General features: G+C 56.7%; 1 protein-coding gene and 1 long non-coding RNA gene across 11 annotated transcripts; one reads left to right on the top strand and one right to left on the bottom strand.

Annotated features, from left to right (window-relative positions):
• The first annotated feature begins 355 nt into the window (after positions 1-355).
• CELF3 (CUGBP Elav-like family member 3) lies at positions 356-15,935 on the top strand. Of its 6 annotated transcripts, XM_020874358.2 has the most exons (14): positions 356-422; positions 1,177-1,282; positions 2,488-2,570; positions 7,963-8,011; positions 8,337-8,465; positions 9,035-9,114; positions 10,200-10,343; positions 10,459-10,600; positions 10,846-10,995; positions 11,408-11,473; positions 11,762-11,893; positions 12,121-12,264; positions 13,195-13,332; positions 14,923-15,935. In XM_020874358.2, exons 4-13 carry the CDS (start codon positions 7,963-7,965, stop codon positions 13,320-13,322), a joined length of 1,164 nt encoding a protein of 387 aa, XP_020730017.2. In that variant the 5' UTR covers positions 356-422; positions 1,177-1,282; positions 2,488-2,570; the 3' UTR covers positions 13,323-13,332; positions 14,923-15,935. The 6 variants fall into 6 exon arrangements, with proteins under 6 accessions (XP_020730017.2, XP_020730022.1, XP_020730021.1 ...); XM_020874363.2 differs by lacking the exon at positions 356-422 and having other exon boundaries at positions 440-1,282; positions 8,340-8,465; XM_020874362.2 differs by lacking the exon at positions 356-422 and having other exon boundaries at positions 441-1,282; positions 11,765-11,893.
• Positions 1,189-7,251, bottom strand: LOC110125367 (uncharacterized). 5 transcript variants are annotated; one of them, XR_002310035.2, is made up of 5 exons: positions 6,931-7,245; positions 6,390-6,428; positions 4,440-4,494; positions 3,042-4,287; positions 1,189-2,731 (listed from the first exon to the last, which is right to left on the bottom strand). It is a non-coding gene; the product is annotated as an uncharacterized lncRNA (long non-coding RNA). The 5 variants fall into 5 exon arrangements; XR_011487646.1 differs by having other exon boundaries at positions 3,042-6,428; positions 6,931-7,251; XR_011487645.1 differs by having other exon boundaries at positions 4,440-7,243.
• Positions 15,936-19,284: the final 3,349 nt, after the last annotated feature.

Genomic DNA, 19,284 nt, shown 5'->3' with positions numbered 1-19,284 from the left:
CAGACGCCGGCTCCCCTCTCTTCCTCCCCCTTACTCCCCTCTCCTGGGTCTTCTCTTCCAGCACCGGGGACAGCTCCAGCCCCCGGAACAATGGACCCCACCTTAGGGCTCCTCTATAAATTCTCCATCTTAGTGCCTTGCCCAACTCGTGATTGGGGAGTAAAATGGGGGAAGGGTTATTATCAACAGGACCAGCTGCTCTTCTGGGGGTGGGAAAGGAGTCAGGGAGGAAGGAGATAGAAAGAGGGCGTGGCTCTTGTCTGGATTGTGCGTCCCTCTCCAGGGTAGAGAATTTGTATTCCACCCCTGAGACTGACATCACTGATGTCAGGGGAAAGGAGGTGGGAGTGGGGAGGGGGGTGTGGAGGGGGGAGGTTTTTGTTGAGGAGAGCGCGGCCGGAGAGCAGAGCTCCGGGACCCAGGTGACCGGGAGAGCAGGCAGCCCCAGCGGCGGGAGCAGCCAGCAGCAGCCCAGGCCCGGGGACCGGGGTGGGGGTGGGAGGGGGGCTGAGGGGAGGACCTGAAGGGGGGCGGCAGGGCCAAAGGGACCCCCGGAGCCCTGCCGCCATCAGAGACCAAGCATCTGGCATCAGGGATCTTCGGACCCAGCAGAAGGACCAGCCACAGGGGAGGTGTCCTCCAGGAAAGCCAAGGAGAACTCCACCTGCCCCACACCAGGAGTGCCCCCCTCCCAGCGCCGCTGGCCACCATACCAGGACCCTCAGCCCTCAGCCCCCTTTCCCGTCACCCTCCTCAGGCCCCCCCTGCCCTCCACCTCCAGCTCCAATCTCAGCCCCCGGTTCCCAGTGTCTCTGCTACCACCCCGACCCTCCAGGTCTTGGCCACACTGCCCCCCATCCTGGGATCCCTGCCAGCTCTCCGGGAGGGAGATCATTTGTTTGGGCTATGCCCCCTGGTGGCATGACAGTGTCTGCCTAGACCCCTGACCCCTAGCCTTCAATCCCTGGGCCTCCTTTGTGTGAAGAGCTGCCCCTCTGCTAGCACTGTGGTTGGGGCCACAGGGAAAGCCAGCCCCGGCTGGGCCCCAGCCCCGGCCACTCGCCTCCTTGCTGGGCAGCTCCCCCTGGCCTTCGGGCTCTCCCTGCTCCCCTCGGCCCCTTCTCCTGGGCCGCCCCGATGAAGGAACCGGATGCCATCAAGCTGTTTGTGGGGCAGATCCCGAGGCACCTGGAGGAAAAGGACCTGAAACCCATCTTCGAACAGTTCGGTCGGATCTTCGAGCTGACTGTCATCAAGGACAAGTACACCGGGCTGCACAAGGGTGAGGGGTCAGGCCAGGCTGGAGAGGCTTCAGGGAGTGGGCTGGGGGGCTGGGAGGAGGGGACAGGCCAGGCTGGAGGGCTGGAGTGGCTGGAAAAGGCCCATCTGGAAGGAAAAGAGTTCCTGGGATGGGGAGTGTGGATGGAAGAGCTAGAAGAGAACTCAGCTCGGGTGACCAGGGGACTCCAGGTGGAGGACTCAGGAGAGCCTCATGGAAGGGGAAGAGTTGTCAAGGGGCTGCAGAGGTGTGGCTCCCCGAGTTGAGGCAGATGATGTGGATGTGTACGCAAGGAAGGATGGAGGAACGAAAGAGCTGGTTTGAGAGACAGAAGGTGGGCAGGGGTGTGTGTGGGAGGGAGGTGTCGCGCACAAGATGAGAGTCTTAGTAGCCTCAGATACTACTGGGACAGGGATATGGACCCGGGGTCACGTGCTCAACCTGGAGAGAGTGGATGGATGTTCATGGACTGGGCAGGGCAGCTCCAGAACTAGAGGGGCCTGGAGTGACTGTAGAATGACGGGCTGGTGAAGCTGTGGGAAGTGCAGTGACTGGGAAGTTACGGGAGCTGGGGGTGAGGAGAGGCCTCAGGGCTGTGCAGCTAAGCAGGGTCAGGCCCACGGTCAGTTAGGTCCGGGGTCAGGCTTTGGAGAGCCCCTGGCGGTGGGGTTCAAAGGGGCAACACTGCCTCCCCCTCCACCAGCCCAGGGACTCCTGTGCCCCGCTCTTCCCTTCCTTTTCTAGTCTGCTCTCCACCCTCGGAGGTGGAAAGAAAGGAAGAAACAGGGAAAATGGGAGAGGGGAGGGGTGATGACCAAGATGGAGGGAGGTGGAGGCGAAGGAGGAAGGGGAAAGAAGACCAGCTAAGGAAGAGAGGAAACCACAGACACGTACTTGTGTGGAGATCACATGCCCCTTCTCCTCCCCCCACACAAAGCCCCAGCTTCCGACAGCCCAGGCTTCTCTCTCTTCCATCACCCCACCGTGGAAGACTCCCGGTCTCGGGGTCTCTGCCCTGTGCTCCTCAGCCCAGAGACTCCTGGGGAGAACGTGCACCCCCTCTCAGGCACCTCCCCGCCCCAGCAGGCAGAAGATAGCAAGAAGGGACCAGCTCCCCAGTCCTCAGGCTCAAGGGGGAGGGGAGCCTTTTAGGGAGGGGAGATGGGGACTCACCCCCACCCGGCCTCTCTGCCCCTGCCCCTCCTCAGGATGTGCCTTCCTGACATACTGTGCCCGCGATTCAGCCCTGAAGGCCCAGAGCGCCCTGCACGAACAGAAGACGCTTCCAGGGGTGAGTCCCACTCCAGGGCCAGAGGGCTGAGAAGGGCCGTAGAAGGAGCACCACCATCCCAAGACCCTGAACATATCTTCCACCTCCTCTGGTCACTAGGAGGTCACTTCCTCCCCGGTAGTTCCCCTCCTCCTTGCTGAAGATGCATGCATTTCTTCTCACTGAGATAGAAGGAAAATAGCGATGAGTGGAGTAAATATAACCTTTGCCAGCAGCAGAGGCGGCCCTTTCCCCACCCACCCACTCACCCCTAGGGCCACATGGAGAAGGAGGACTTGGCTGGCTGTGTGGTGTGGGGAGAAGACTGTGGGCAGCAAGTGCAGGGCAGAGGGGGGCAGGAGGAGCTCTTTCTGGCTCTGGGGAGGAAATCTGACTGTGAGATGGGGGAAGGGTGCTTGCACCCTGAGATGAGCAGCTGGTGCCCGCTGGATGGGCATCTCTGAGCTGACTTCTGAGGTCGAACAAGCTCACCTCGTGTCTCCCAGGAGAAATCACAGGAACAGTGCCACAGGGCATCAGGGTGGATCAGGGTCTGCTGGGCCTGGGCTGGAAGTAAACCCTGAGGAGGGGGGCAAGGGGCAACAGGCAAGGGCAGGCAGCCATCAGCATGGAGGACCCGGCCTGACCCCACCGAGTGTGCCTAGGGAGGCAGCGTGGCCTCTAATGTGGCCTCCCTCCTGCAAGGTCAGAGCTCTTTGTCTTCCTCTCAGCCATCCTTGCAGCTTGTCCCAGGCCTGGGTGGGGGGAGGGTGAGGACAAGAATAAAGACTCTCAGACTGCCCCCCCAGTTATGCATCCTGGGGGGAAAGGATGTGCCATTTCCTTTCCGTATCTCTTGGCTTCTGTGGCCTCCCCTGGAAAGTACCTCTTGAGAGCTAACTCCATCCTTCCCTCCAGCCAATATTTGCTGAACAGTCTGAGTGCTGGAGACACACCTGTCACATCCCCTTCTCCTTCCCTTGTGTGGGAAATAGAGATGCAGCCTGTTTTTCCAGCTCTTCCAGGGAGGGAAAGAGACAAAACAGATGGAAAGAGGGTGGGGGGAATCCAGGGAAACAGAACTGTCCATCACTCCCAACTTCACACCCTCCGTAGCTCAGTGACCCTCTGTGGCCTTTGACCCTCAGTACCACTAGGGAAGCAGATCCACTGCCAGGTCCCCGCCTGCACCCACTACCTTATCCTAGCCATGGCCCATGAAGTGAAGGATCTGGGCATGTGTGAGCAGGCTCGGGTTCTAAGAATCACGTGTGTGTGTGTGTGCGCTCATTTGTGTGTATCTGTGTGTGCTCGTGTGTATCTGTGTGTCTGTGTGTGTGCTCATGTGCATGTGTGTCTGTGTGTGTGCTCGTGTGTGTGCTCATTTATGTGTATCTGTGTGTGTTCATGTGTGTGTGTGTGCTCACGTGTATGTGTGTGTGCTCATTTATGTGTATCTGTGTGCTCATGTGTGTGTGTCTCTGTGTGTGTGCTCACGTGTATGTGTGTGTGTGCTCATGTGTATGTGTGTGTGCTCATGTGTGTGTATGTGCTTGTGTATGTGTCTGTCTGTCTGTCTGTCTTTGGGCACAAGCATCTCCAGGAAGCCTAGTTTCCATCACATGACCTCACGACCCTCCTTTTTCTCTTTCTTCTGTGGAGGCCCCACACAGATCAACAGTTTTCATTTCCATTGCTGTTTCTCTGTCTTTTTCTGTTGTCTCCCATCTCAGCGTTCCTGTGAAAAGAGGAATGGGGAGGAACAAGGGAGGAGGTAGAAAGCAGGGTTGTGGGGTCATGGGTGAGAGAGGTGGCAGGGATGGGCAGGAGCCCCGGGGCCATCTAGGCCAGCAGGGGGCTTCCTCCCTGGCCCTGTCCCCCTCCAGGCACCTGTGTGGCTCAGCATGGCTCCATCCTGGGTATAGAAAGGTGCTGCCTCCTCTTCCTGAGGAAGTAAGGCCTGGGCTCAGAGGTGAGTGAGGAGGGCACCCCAAGTAATAATTGTCCAGCCCTGCCCCAAGCTCCCAGGTGATGCTGAGTTCTCACTCTGGCCCCTGCGCCAGGTGACAGAATCCAGACACCCCAGACAGAGCTTTTAGTAGGAAATGAGGGATTCTGTCCTCCAAGGAGGGCCCATGTAGGGGGGCCCATGTTGGGGTTTTAGGGGAGCAGACCAGGGCAGTCTAGGGGAGTCAAGCTCGGCCTGACCCTGTGTCCCCCCAGGTCTTTTCTCAGCCACTTGCCTTTCTGGCAGCAGTGTTTTCCTTCAGATGAGTGTGCAAGTGTGTGTGTGTGTGTGTGTGTGTGTGTGTGTGTATGAGTGTATGTATGTGTTCAGTCTCCAGTTCTGGCACAATTGTGTTGGGAAGTTCCCCCTACTGTCTAATCTCCATGCCTCCTGCTGCAGATTTTTTCTTCAATGGGGGCGTTTACTCTCACTCCTTTCCCCCATCTTTGTCACCCCAGAATCTGGAAGGTGCCTCCATATTTGGGTGATGCTTAATGTTGCAGAGAGAAAGAATGAGAGCTGGGCCTATGGCCATGGAACCCCATTTCCTTCTCTCCTTCCTAAGAGTTCCCAGGACAGGCTCTGTCACAGGACCCTGAATTCTCTCTGTGAGCATTCTCCCTGTGGCCTCCTGGAGCTGGTGACGTGAAGGCCTGCCTTTCCTGCTTTACTTGGGCCAAAATCCCATGGCGGGGACATGAGTCCCCCCTTCACCTTGCCGTTGGGCAGGAGGATTATGGCTCCATGGAGAGGCCCTGTGTGTGATCTGAGACACGGGGCTTGAGTCTGGAGCTGGGAGTGGTAGGGCACCAGGCCTCTGCCTTCAGAAGAATTAGATTTGTGGGCATGGGGAACTCTTCTTGGAAGTGGGGTCTTTGCTGTTGGTGAGAGGACTTACTTACAAGTGACCATGTTGGTGGGGGTCTTATAGATACTTGGTGGGAGAATAAATAGCCCCTTCTTCTCTGGGAGGCCCTGGGGAGGGCTTATCACCTGGCGGGTAGTAGCTAGGGAAGAGAGGCACCCGGCACCTGGTTGCCAGGTAAACAGGGCCCAGCTGGACTCAGGGGAGGGGGCAGGTGTGCCCGAGCTGAGCTAACAAAGGCAGAGCTTCCCACAGGAAGTGCCAGGCCAAGAAGGAGAGGCTGGGAATGGGGCTCTGGGGGCCACCAAGGGAGAAGTCTGTCTGTGGGGGAGAGCCTGCTGTCAGTGTGGTCTGTGCTGTGGTCTGTGCACTTGTGTGTTTTTGTGCGAATCTATATCAGCTGTGGATATTTATTGATATGCTATTTTTGTGCCTGGGAGCCTTGCAGGGCAGGAACACCATTCTCTCTCTCTGGATCCCAAGTTCCCCATCCCCAACCAGAACAGCAAATCCCCAGGGGCCTGTTGGGAAGGGGTTAGTGCCAAGCCTAAGAATTCCCCAAAGCTGTGACTCCAGTGCTGTGACTCAGGTCCTACTGCTCCTGTAGTGGGGCTTGAGAGGTTGACTGCTGAGATGCCCATGAGGGGACTTCCTGGTCGCTTAGACCAGAGAACAGGAGAGGAGGAGAGTGAAAGAACAAGAGGCCTGAGTGGCTGACTACTACCCCTTGCTGCATGCACACACACACACACACACACACGCCCTTGAGGAGATTGAGCCTCCGATGGGATAATCCCAGATTGCTGAAGGATAAAACTGGGGCAGATTGGCCAGAGGATTTGTGTGTCTGTTACTACCCACCCCCACCAGCTGCTCTCAGATCCAGAGACTAGGGGGAGGGGTGAACAGGGAGGAAGCATTGGTTGAGGTGGGGCCTAGATTGGATCTGGAGCTGAGAATACCTCACCTGCAGAGTCCAGCTGGACAGACTGGCATGATCTGCCACCTGGGAACAAAGTGCATGTGAGAAGTGGGCAGGGACAACTATCATTCCTGCACTTCTCTGGGTGATGCGCTGACACATGAAGTCTCAAAGTTAGAATACAAGGACTAAGGGGAACCTGACTCTAGACCACCAGATCCATCCCATTTCACAGATGAGGAAGCTGAGGCCTAGAGGAGAGAAATGTCCAAGGTCACCTAGCTCGTGAGTGGCAGGGCCAGTCCTCAAAGTCTATCTAGTGCCTTTCCTGAGTGTAACTTTGGTCCCACCCTTGGAATGTGGATGAATGGTTACTTCTGTTTATTTCTTTGGCCACTAGAACAAGGGCTGTTCCACCAGCAGGTGAGTGGGGTGACCAGGTGTGGCCCCAACAGTCAAAGTCCTCAACAGCAAAATATATTCAGACCTGAAATACTGAGTCCTCTCCTACCTCTCCAGTTCCTAAGATGCTCCCCACCCTGGTGAAGGAAATCAACCTGCAGGAGTCATTCCCAAGTCCTCTCACCAGACAGGAACACAGAGAAGGGAACTGTCTGCATCTCCACTGGAAGCTGAACAAAGGGAGATGCTGCAGAAATGGGGAGAGGGTAGAGTTCAGGAGGACTTCTGGGTACCCAGAGAATCCCAAAGGCGCACGGGACAGCAATTTCTCCCTTAGAGCTGTCTTGACAGTGAGACACCAAGGATTTGATCTGGAAGAGGAAGATAGGAGCTTGGACAGTATGGCTCCTGTAGAGCCTACTCAGCGCCTCCCTCCAGAATCAGGAAGCTCTCCTGGGCCCCTCCCCCACCTTTCAGCCCCCACCAAATCCTCCACCCCCAACATACCCTGTTCCCACCCCCCTCCCCACTCCGTCTCCGGGTGTGTGGAGCAGCAGAAGTGATGACGTCACCACGGTCGCCAGGGCGACGGGGACGGATAAATCAGGCTGAGTGGGCGGTTGCCATGGCGCGCATTCTCCCGTTGCCACGGAGACTGGGCATCTGCTCCCTTTGTGCTGCCCGAGTGCCTTCCCCCTGGGGTCAAGGGGTGTAGGGGGCCAGAAAAAGAGGCAGACACACCTCCAGGGGTCAGACGGAAGTCGGAGCATCTGTGGGGTCTCCTTCAGTCTAGAGTCTTCCTTGGGGCTTGCTTGATGGGGTGGCCTCTGCTGCTCCTACTTTGTAGAACTGAGGCAGCCTTGCTGAATAGCCCTTGGTTGGGCTCTATCTCAGGACCCGGGTCCTGTGGGCAGCCCGACTCTCCCCCTAAGGAGAGCAGCATCTCTCCTTGGCCAAATCATCTGGGGCCCAACCTGAGTTTGGAGTCCTGCCCCACGAGCATCCTCCTTCCACATCCTCTCCTTCCTCGACCTCTAGTCCCCTCGGGTCCTAATCCCAAAAAAGATTGAACCCCATCCCTTCCTTCCCACCAACAGTTTAGAGGGCTGGGCCTGGGGCTTACTCCCTCTAGCCTCTCTGCAGGTCCTGGCCTGGGGCGGGCGCCTGGGGCAGTCAGAAGTGGTCCCCAGCAGTTCCTTTCTCTTCTTTCCTTTAGATGAACAGGCCAATCCAGGTCAAGCCAGCCGACAGCGAGAGCCGAGGAGGTAGGTTCTGTACCTTTGGAAACATGGGCATGAGTCAGGGTGGCCAGAGGGGATGTGATCCAGCCCACTGCTGAGATGGCAAAACTGAGGCCCACAGGGCAGTCCTTCAGAACCGGGGTGTCCTCTCTATGTAACTGTAGGCTCCCCTCAACCATCCCCGTTTCACACTCTAGAGCCATTGGTCCCAGGGCGATGGGAGTCCCTGGGAAGAGCGCAGGAGAAGGGGAGAAGGGAAGGGGTCTCTGCCTGTCCCAGGCTGCAGCAGGGCAGGGAAAGTGCCCCCAAGGCCCTGAATCTGCCCCTCCTCCTATGCCCTCCCCGCCAGAAGACCGGAAGCTCTTTGTGGGGATGCTAGGGAAGCAGCAGACAGATGAGGATGTCCGGAAGATGTTCGAGCCTTTCGGGACCATAGACGAGTGCACTGTGCTCCGGGGCCCAGACGGCACCAGCAAAGGTAGCCCGCCGCCGCCTCCCCTCCCCGCGGGCCCGCCACCGCCTCCCCCTGCCCCTGCCCCCCGGCCCGCCGCCGCCTCCCCCTGCCCCACTGGTTACTGTGCTCCGGGGCCCAGACGGCACCAGCAAAGGTAGCCCGCCGCCGCCTCCCCCTGCCCCTGCCCCCCGGGCCCGCCGCCGCCTCCCCCTCCCCCACTGGTCACTGTGCTCCGGGGCCCAGACGGCACCAGCAAAGGTAGCCCGCCGCCGCCTCCCCTCCCCACGGGCCCGCCGCCGCCTCCCCCTGCCCCTGCCCCCCGGGCCTGCCGCCGCCTCCCCCTGCCCCACTGGTTACTGTGCTCCGGGGCCCAGACGGCACCAGCAAAGGTAGCCCGCCGCCTCCCCCTGCCCGCGGGCCCGCCGCCGCCTCCCCCTCCCCCACTGGTCACTGTGCTCCGGGGCTCAGACGGCACCAGCAAAGGTAGCCCGCCGACACCCCTGCCCCACTGGTTCCATGGGCGATGGGGACTATGGGGGCACCACCCCCAGGGTGAGCACTCACCCATTTCTCCTCCCTCTTGGACTCTTCAGGCTGCGCCTTCGTGAAGTTCCAGACCCACGCTGAGGCCCAGGCGGCCATCAACACCCTTCACAGCAGCCGGACCCTGCCGGTAAGTCCCACCACTGCCCTAGCCCTCAGGCCTCTTGCAGCCTCACTGGGCCCACACCAGACCCTGGCTCAGAGAGGGCAGTCCTTCTGGATAGGATCTTTGAATTTCTTTAAAAAGAATTTTCTAGCAGAAGAATCAAACCTCTTGGGGACAGCTTCCCCTTGGAAAGACCATCTCCCTGCCCCTTGTCCCCATGCCCATCCCCCATCTTCGGTCCAAAAGCCCTTGCCCTCCTCTCCAGCCTCATCCAGCCCTCAGCCCTCTTCACTTTTCACCTCTTCTCCCTCCTCCCCCCCACATCCCCCTCCCTCATTGGCTGGGTATCAGGACACTTGCTTAGCGGCCCAGCCCCACGTGCCCTCCGCACCTTCATCCTGCTGCCCCACCCTCTCCCCTCACGTTAGCAGTGGATTAGGGCTCCCCAGCAGAGCAAACCCCTCAAAAGGAACTAGCTAGCTCCTGAGGAAGTTTGGAGTTTGGTTTCCCCAAACTCCATCAGGTTCTCCAGCAAAGGCTGGGCAAGCAGGCACTTAGCAGGCACCTGGGCTAGAGGATACAGCATCAGATAGAGAAATGTGTTCCAGAGCCCAGGATTCTACAAGGATCCTTCAAATGTTCCAGGCTAGTTTTTATTTACTAATAGCGTAGACTGGTATTCAATGTCGAGCTGTGTCCCCTGAGGACACCGTGAGGACTGGGACACGGGGGAGCAGCTACAAGGACACGGGGGGTAGCTACAAGGCAAGATGAGCTTGAGATTAAACATTTGCTGTAGCTGATCCACCCTGGGGATGATTTCCTGCTCAGGATCTGTATGCAGAGGCCAGGAGTGCCCTTTGCATTCTGGGAGCATCTTCCCCTTTCCAGCACATGGTTTTGTATTCCTCGACTTTTCCTAGTCTCTTGCACAACCTGTCATGGGGGGAGGGCAGGATGAAAGCCTCCCCACTTGACATCGGCGCTCTGATGGCTGCCCTCCCAAAGAGGCCAAGCCAGGAATGGTGGAACTGAGGCCAGGTCCTAAAGGTTCTGGGGAGGAGAGACGTTGACTCCATCCCTCTCACCACGTGTGGGGCCGTGCTCAGGGTGCCTCATCCAGCCTGGTGGTGAAGTTTGCCGACACGGAGAAGGAGCGCGGTCTCCGCCGAATGCAGCAGGTGGCCACCCAGCTGGGCATGTTCAGCCCCATCGCTCTCCAGTTTGGCGCCTACAGCGCCTACACCCAGGCCGTGAGCATCTCCCTCCAGGGTCCTGCCCCCACCCCCCAGTGCCAAGGCCCAGGGTGGAGAGGGGAGCCGGGCCAGGGTGCAGGGGCCCCACTCGCCTCTCTTCCTCTGTTCCCAGCTGATGCAGCAGCAGGCGGCCCTGGTAGCGGCTCATAGTGCCTACCTCAGCCCCATGGCCACCATGGCTGCCGTGCAGATGCAGCACATGGCCGCCATCAATGCCAACGGCCTCATTGCCACCCCCATCACCCCTTCCTCAGGTAAGGTCCAGGCAGGGCTGGGCTGGGCTGGCGTGCAGGAGGCAGGTCACGGGAGCTTCCACATGGTGGAGGTGGAGAGGGGTCTCCGGGCATTGCTCGGAAAAGCGTGGGGTCTGGGAGGGGTCAGGGGTCAGACAGTAGCCTGCTTCCTCCCCTCTGCCTCCAGACTTGTTGACCGTTTCTCTGCCTCTGTGTGTGTGTGTATCTGCTTCTCTGCCCTGTCTCTGCTGCTTTCTCCTCCCCAGGAACCAGCACGCCTCCTGCCATCGCTGCCACACCCGTCTCTGCCATCCCTGCTGCCCTGGGCGTCAACGGCTATAGCCCAGTGCCCACCCAGCCCACCGGGCAGCCTGCCCCTGACGCTCTATATCCCAACGGGGTTCACCCCTACCCAGGTGGGGTTCTCTGCCCGCCCACCCACTGCGCTCCCCAGCAGCCATCCCCCCCACCACTGACTGTAGGCAGTCAGACCCCCTTTCCTCTCCCGACTCCGAGGTGACAAGGCGCTTCCTCCTGCTCTGTCACTCGGGGCAGGGATGTTCCTTCCCCGTCTCGGCCAGGGAAGCGGAGGCATAGAGAGGCGAGGCAACTTGTCCAAGGTGGCATAGCCAGCCACGACTCAAGTCTTGCTGATGCCAGGCTCTCCCCTCTGCCCGCGACTCGGTGCATGTCCACCCTGTCGGTTCACCCCCCTGCCCTCCCATGATGTTCTCCTCCCCACCTGCCTGGCCTCGGCTCCCAGAAGCACAGGTGGGGCTCCCCGCTGCCTCTGAGCCCCACTCTCATGGTCGGTGCTGCTCTCCACAGCCCAGAGCCCCGCGGCCCCCGTGGACCCCCTGCAGCAGGCCTACGCGGGGATGCAGCACTATACAGGTGAGGAGCCCCGGCCTCAGCCAGGGTGGAAGGGTTGGCGAGAGGAAAAGAGGCGTGGGCTTCCTGCTTTCTGCCAGTCACCCCCCCAGACTGACCTCAGGCCAGACCTGCAAGGACACACCTTTATGGGCATGGTCTGAGGCAGCCCTCCTCTGACACCTCTCATCCCTGTCAGCTCCATCAGCCAGGCTATGGGCAGAGGGACAGGGTTGGTCAGGAGGGCCGGGGGCAGGGGCATCTCAGGAACCCCATCAACTCTGTCTGTTCTCCACAACCCCCGCCCCCCAGCAGCTTACCCAGCAGCCTACAGCCTGGTGGCACCTGCGTTCCCGCAGCCTCCTGCTCTGGTGGCCCAGCAGCCCCCGCCACCCCCCCAGCAGCAGCAGCAACAGCAGCAGCAGCAGCAGCAGCAACGGGAAGGTGTGGTGTGGCCTGCGGGGGGGTCCCAGCTAAGAGCTTTCAGGGGCGGGGTGCCCTTGTCGTGGGCTCCAAGGCCAGCTCTGGGCCCATGCGTGGGGACGAGAGTGGGCAGGAGACAGATGCGGTGTCTGGCACCCTGGCCTACATGTTGGGGGCTGCCTTCCCCGGCCCCTTGCAGTCTGTCTCCCCATCACTGAGCGCCTCCTTCTGTCTCTGCTGCCACCCAGGCCCTGACGGCTGCAACATCTTCATCTACCACCTGCCCCAGGAGTTCACGGACTCAGAGATCCTCCAGATGTTTGTCCCCTTTGGCCACGTCATCTCAGCCAAAGTCTTTGTTGACAGAGCCACCAATCAGAGCAAGTGTTTTGGTAAGAACACAATGATCCAAAAGAGAAAATAGGGCACATTTTGGCCAGACTCTAGATAAGGACAAGGTCTGATGCATTTGAAGGCACTTAGGGTTGCAATGGGGCTTCCCAGATGGCACTAGTAGTAAAGAATGTGCCTGCCAATGCAAGAGACTGTGAGAGACATGGGTTCGATCCCTGGATGGGAAGATTCCCTTGGAGGAGGGCGTGGCAACCCACTCCAGTATTCTTGACTGAAGAATCCCATGAACAGAGGAGCCTGCCAGGCTACTGTCCATAGGGTCGCACAGACTTGGACACGACTGAGCGACTTAGCATGCACACGTGCACATGTGGTTGCAATGGGCCCAGTATTTGAAATCCAGATCATCCAGGAGTCTGAAAGAACCATTTTTTCCACTCCTGATATCCCATAGCAGCTGCTGCCCAGGCCCATCCCTTCTTCCAGAAACCACATCTTTCCTCCTTTAAGAGCTGGTCAAATCCATGCTCCGAGAGGACTGGAAGAGGCTTAGGAGCTGGGGTACTTCAGTTTTCAAAAGGAAGGCTTAGGGAGCAGCGTTTAGTGGGCTTTGTTCTTTGAAAGGCTGCTTCAGGGGAGAAAGGGGACATACTTGTCCTCTGAGCTTCAAAGGTCATTTAGGGTCTGGAGTGGAAGTTTCAAAAGGCAGGTTCTGAGCTATCCAGGCCAAGGAGGGGGCTTCCCTTCAAAGAATGCAGAAAGGAAGGTCCTGGGGTATGCAAGAAGGTGGACTGGACTCATCCACTCAACAACTACTTACTGAAAGCCTCCGGTGTGCCAGGCAGTTTCTGGGCATTTGGGAGACATGAATAAAGTAGCATGATTACAGGAAAGCAAAGAGTAGACCTTGGCCTCAGCTCAGGGGAGTGAGGGGGGCTGGGCCAGGCCTTATGACCCTCTCACCTTAGGCTTTGTGAGTTTCGACAATCCGGCCAGCGCCCAGGCTGCCATCCAGGCCATGAACGGTTTCCAGATTGGCATGAAGCGCCTCAAAGTCCAGTTAAAGCGGCCTAAGGATGCTAATCGGCCCTACTGAGGGCACCCAGGTGGGTCCCGCTCCCGTCCTGTCAGCTCTCTAGCCCCTCACACTGCAGCCAGGGCCCCCACCCCTTTTCCCACCCCCCTCAGGGATGCCCACCCCTGACTCTGGGCACTCAGGGACCTGGAGCAGCTTCCTCAGCTGTTTTCAATCACCCAGGTCTCTCTCTTTCACTTTCTCTTTCACACACACACACACACACACACACACACACACACACACGCACGCACACACACACACTGTGACCCCAGAGAGAGCCAAGTCTGTATCTATCTGTGTCCACTCCCTAGAGCTTCCCCAGTATCTGGTCTCGTTTGTCTGGTCAGTGTCCATGTGTCTATGTGTCTCTCTTTCTGATTTTCCTTTGGGATGGAGTAGAATTAGGGGAGTAGGGTTTGGGGACTAGGGGGACTGGTTTAGGGTACTGGAGGGTCCTAGAATCACTGGCTCCTAGAATATCTGTTGTCCTGAGAAGTGGGGACATCAGGTCCTGGTGCCCTGGACCCCAAGTGGTAGCTGTAGACCCATGGGACAGGGGAGAGTGACAGAACAGATTGGGGGGAAGTCTGAGTGTCAGGCCTCTGGGGAGTACTTTTGGTTCAGGTGAGGTGGCTGGAATGCTGGACTGCCTGTGAATTTTACATAACAGGCCCCCTCCTTCCCATTGCCTGCCACCACCCCAACCTCATGGCCACAAAGCTGTGAGCTTTGGTTACTTTTGTGTTGTTTAATCTCTTTTGGACCAAACCCCTGAAAAAAACACAACCCAAGAACAATACCCACATTTTCTGTTTTTCCCCCTTTCCCCCCAATCCTGGCTGCTTAACTCCCCCCCACCCTGGGGGCCCCCCAGCCCAGGGCCCGTGTCCATTGTCGGCCGAAGCCCCCATCCCCGGACCCCTGCTCCGGGCCCCTGTAAGTTGCATGGAACGAGCGTGTTGTCTTTGGAGCCGATTGTTTGTTATTTGGGGAGGGGGCCGCGGAGGGAAGCGCCCCCCAGCCCAGGGTCAGGGCCGGGGGCAGCTCGCGGGACGTGCTTGGTCAACAGTGGTTGGTGACTGTGGTCTGTGTTCCGTGCATTTCTCTCTGGCTTTCTTTGTTCCTTTTCAAAAAGGAATGAGAGCACCCCCTAGGGGCTGGGGCGGGTCTCACCCCACGAGACTCCAGCCCCGGTTCCACCCCGGCCTGCTCTGCCGCCCTTTTGCAGACGCCCCTCGCTCTTTTCCAGGTGTCTGTCCCCGTACCTCACCCTCCTTCCTCTGAGTCCCCTCTGCCTGCCTGTGTGTCACCTCGTGTCTTTGCCTCTCCTCGAGTCCCTGTCTCCACACCCTCCAGTCTTTCTTCTCACGGGCTGTTTGAGTATTTCCTTCCTAACATCCTTTGGTTTCCGGAATCATCCGCCCCACCCCTCCCGTCTCCTCTCCTCCACCCTGGTCCCTTGTCGAATGGCTGGGGGGCCAGATGGTTCAGTTGGGCCCGAGGCCTTCCTGATGACCTGCCTTCCTCAGCGCCCCCGGCTCCCTCTGACCCCAGGGCCTGTGAGCTGCACCAGCTGCCATCTTTCCCCAAGCCTCACCTGTGTTTCCTTCCTTCACAGGTCTGGAGACACCAGAGGAAGGGGCGCCTCACCCCTCTCCCCACGGCTGGCCCCGGCCCCCTCTGCACATCCGCCCTGGACCTTGTCTGGGCTCTGGGGCAAACGCTGCTTCGTGGCCCTGGGGGCACAGGACACCGGCCCACTCCCATCACCCTGCCTCCCCCAAAGGGCCTTTTCCTGCCAGGTGCCCTTTTGGCCTTTTGTGAGGGAGCATGGACCAGGCTCGAAGGCTCGGGGGTATCTGCCTTCTGCTGAGGCTCTTGTGACGGGCCTCCTGTGCCCAGCTTTCGCACCTGCCTCCCCCACCCGTGGGCCTCATCTACCTGTGTGGCCCGGGAGGGCAGCAGGGGCTGCCGACACGCTCCCCACCCACCTCACCCCAGCCTCTTCCCCACATTAGGGGTTTCTCAGAAGCTGGTTCTCACACTCCCTGCCACCCTCAGCTCGAGGTAGGACAACCCTTAACCCTGGGCTCCCAGCCCTAAAACACTGCCTCCCCTGAGGGCCCCCTCTAAGGAGGGTGTGGGGGAGCCCTGAGGGCTGCCTCTTTGCCAGTCAGCCACAGAGACCCTCCTCCTTTCATGAGGAAAAGACCTCCCCTAAACCCCTAAAAATGTTTACAGTCTCTGCTGGTCCCCTCCGTGTAAATACCACTACCACCCGTGCGTTATCCAGCCCGGCCCAGCCCGGACGCTGCCATCTCTCTTTCTGGGAGTTTAGACAATATTTCCCTTGGATTTTTTCTCTCTCTTGATTTCTCCCTTTGCTTTGAGGGGTAACTGGGTATTTGGGAGGAGGGGTGTGGGGTGGGCTAAAAGGGTTTATTACCTGATCATTTTCTTTAGAAAGAGGTTTTAGGGAAAAGAAATGGGGTGGGGGTGGGAGTGGTAAGGGGAGAGTGGGGAGTCAGTTTCAGACACTTCTCTATGCTTAACTTATTTATTTATTGCATTTTACTTTTAAAGAGTTGGTCTTTTCTGTCTAAATAAAGAAAAAAGTTTAAAAGCTTCAAATAGGTGTCTGGGAAGGATGGCAGTAGGGGTTGTGGTGCCCACGGGGGATGGGGAGAGAAGGAGGTAAGGAAAGTGAGGTTGGAGAGAGAAAACTCCAAGAGGAAGGCCCAGACTTCCTCACAGGAAGTCCTTTGAGCACAGTCTAGGCCTTGATCATGGCTTCATGATCTTATTCCTCTGCCCTTCTTTTGGGCTTAATTCTGGAGTGCTCTACAGAGCAGGCACAGGAGGGAGAAAGCAGGTCAGCAGGCCTCTTCCCCATAGCCAGCCCTGTCCATCTGAAGGCTGAGGACATGCGGCCTCACACGTCAGACCTCCGCTTGCCCCTCGTTCACATGGGGGAGCTGGCCCAGCACCCAGCCAGCGGGGATGCTGGGAGCGGAGTGTACCACCACCGTTTATAAAGCAGTTGCTCGGTACCTACCTGGTTCTCTTCCAGGCCCTTAATGTGCATTTCCTCATTTCAACAACCCTATGTTGTTGTTGCTCAGTTGCTCAGTTGTGTCCAACTCTTTGCTACCCCATAGACTGCAGCACACCAGGCTTTCCTGTCCTTCACTATCTCCTGGAGTTTGCTCAGCTCAAACTCATGTCCATTAAATCGCTGACATGAGGCAGGATATAATTTTACAGACGGGGAAATGGAGGATGTGGAGGTGAGCTCACTTACCCAGCATCACAGAGTGACGAAGGGATGGTGCAGGAATGGAACCCAGGCCCCAAAGCCCATGATGCACTTGTCTCACAGCTTCAACTACCTGTCTGTGACCTGAGGCAAAGATCCCAAGAAGTACCTAGCAGGCCAGAGCAGGGACTCCTATCAAGCAGAAAGTGGATACATTAGCCCTCAGTCTCTCAGTTTTCTAGATTCCACTCGGTAAACTGCTTCTCTGCTGGGGTTCACACAGATGTTGTCTTTAACTTCACAACATATGGGCCATTTGCTTCTAGGCAGCTACCTGCTACCTCACCCTCATGACATTCTACCTATAAACTTGCTCACTTTCCAGTCTAGATCTGGCCTCAGGCCAGAGCTGTTCTGTGAGAGGACAAGGATGAGTGAATCCCCACAACTCACCCCCCACTTACGCCCCATACTTCTGCCTTTTCTTCAACTGCCCCAAACTAAGGAGAGACAGAAAGAGAGGTAACATGTGTGGCGCTGGAGGGACTATCTGTGGACATTGTTTCAAGAAAAAAACATCTCTTGGCTTGGTAAGACATCAGGAATGGGACTTACTCAGGATTCTGAGCCAAGTGTGCAGCATATGAAATCTCAAACAGAGACATGGGGTGTGTGTGTGTGTGTGTGTGTGTGTGTGTGTGTGTGTGTGGTCAGAGATCGGATGAGGTATGCACAAGGTGTGTGTGTGTGTGGTCAGAGATGGGATGAGGTGTGCACAAGGAGGAAGGTCACCAGAATTGGAATTAACACTGTGAATTTTCCCCTGAGCTGCTCACTGTGGCTTTGCAACAATTTCTGGGTCAGGACAGAAAGATAGAAGGTTGGGTTTAAACCAAAAGTCACCTCCAGAGTGATTTACTGACAGCTGGGATCTCCTGAGATGTGGGGATTGGGGGGACTAGGAAGGCTTCCCCTTCCTGGCATCTTTCCCTTCACACAAACAGGGAAGACAACATTCATTGCTTGTCACTGCTTGCTGCTGTCCCGCCTCCCTCAAGGCTGCAGCCAGTTTTTCTCCAGAGAAGCATTAGGCAAGTCAGGTTGAATGATGGGGATGAAGAAGACAGCCTTCTTCTGAGGAATCAGAACAACATCTGGGCAAAGATTCTCCAGGCCCTTTGATGGCAAAACGAAGGCAGCCACCTGAGACAGAAAAGGGGGCTCCTAACTTGTATGAACACAGATTTTTCAGACATCATACTGCTTCAAACATAGCAGGAAAGGTATAAAGGAGAGGTAGTTCTGTTAGCTAATGAAGTTCACTAACCTCTCTTCTGAGCAGAAGAGGCCTCAGTAATAAAATGCATAAGAAATAGGAATGACAACAGGATCACTTACCTTCAAGTCAAGAGGAAACAGCATTAGTTTCTTCTAAAATAATCAAGTTACTGTTCAAATGTTTATGGCAGCATGAAGAGAAGAGAGAAGGAAAATAAGGCAGAAGAGTGGAGCGGACAGGTTAATAGGGATTGGGGGAAGCCTTCTAGTTTTAGAGATAAAAAAACATTTAGGAAAATATCCTCAGCTGGGAGGGGGCTGTGGCAATGAGAATGTGGTAAGGGAAAAGTCCCATCATTCCTTCAGTGCATCCCCATCCCGTCTGTATTATCAGATCTTTAAAATATATGAATGTAATACAAGGTGTCTCGCTTCTTCAGGGTTGGACTCTTCAGTAGCTTGAGTCCCTCTCTGATTTTCAGGGTCTGCATTGTCTTTTCATTGTCCTGCTAAAATTTCAAAGGCTTTCACAGCCTTGGCTGCTTGAGTTTGTGATTGAAGCAATTCCCACTCTTGGCCAAGCAAACCTCATTCCCTTTTCCAAACTTGAGAACTTGAGCAGCCCTGGCTCAAGCTCCCACCTCTTAGATTCTCCCCTCTCTGGCTCCTCTTTCAGTCTACCTTCCTGAGTAGTCGGCTTCCTCTTGCTCCTCATAAATGGGGTTGCATCTTCTCTTTACTCAAAGATGACTACCGGATACCTGTTTCTAACCTGCTGTTTCTCCTGACCTCTGTTTCGGTGGTGCCTCTCCTCCCTCAGTCCTCCTCACCAGTAAAGAGGATCACTGTGAACTGGCCCAGGCCCAGACTGCAATCACACCGTTTCTCTCATGTCTCAGATCCAACCCAACTGCAAAGCCCTACTGGCGCTCTCTCCCTCACGTCCGCTTCTCCATCTCACCGCCATCAACACTGCCCAGGTTCTCCTTACCCACCGATCTAGTTTCCTCCCCACCCATCTCCACACCTCCCCTCCTGTTCTCCAGAGAAGTCATCCATCTTCTACAAATTCATTCACATATCTACTCTGCCTTGTTCATCTGCCAAGTCCCCACCATCCTAATCAGTGCCCAGAACATTAGGAGGTGCTCGGCAAATAAGAAATAACTGCTGGACACCTGTATCTAGATTTCTCACACACGCCTAAATTGTAACAGGTCCAAAGCTAAAATATTTTCTTTCCCAAAGTTTCACATCTTAAATATATCCATTTGTCACTGAGCCATGAAACCTTGAGAATCTTTTACTACTCTCAAGTAAACTCAATGCTTAATGCTAAATCATAAATGATTTTACTTCCATAATTTTTTCATATTCATTTCCCTCATTTCAAGTTATTACTGCATCCACTTACTAATCAAGACAGTCTCCTACTAACTGATCCCT

This window comes from Odocoileus virginianus, chromosome 5, assembly GCF_023699985.2.
Source record: "Odocoileus virginianus isolate 20LAN1187 ecotype Illinois chromosome 5, Ovbor_1.2, whole genome shotgun sequence".
NCBI lineage: Eukaryota > Metazoa > Chordata > Mammalia > Artiodactyla > Cervidae > Odocoileus > Odocoileus virginianus.
The sequence above is the reverse complement of the archived record's forward strand: the minus strand, read 5'-3'. Positions and strand labels throughout refer to the sequence as shown.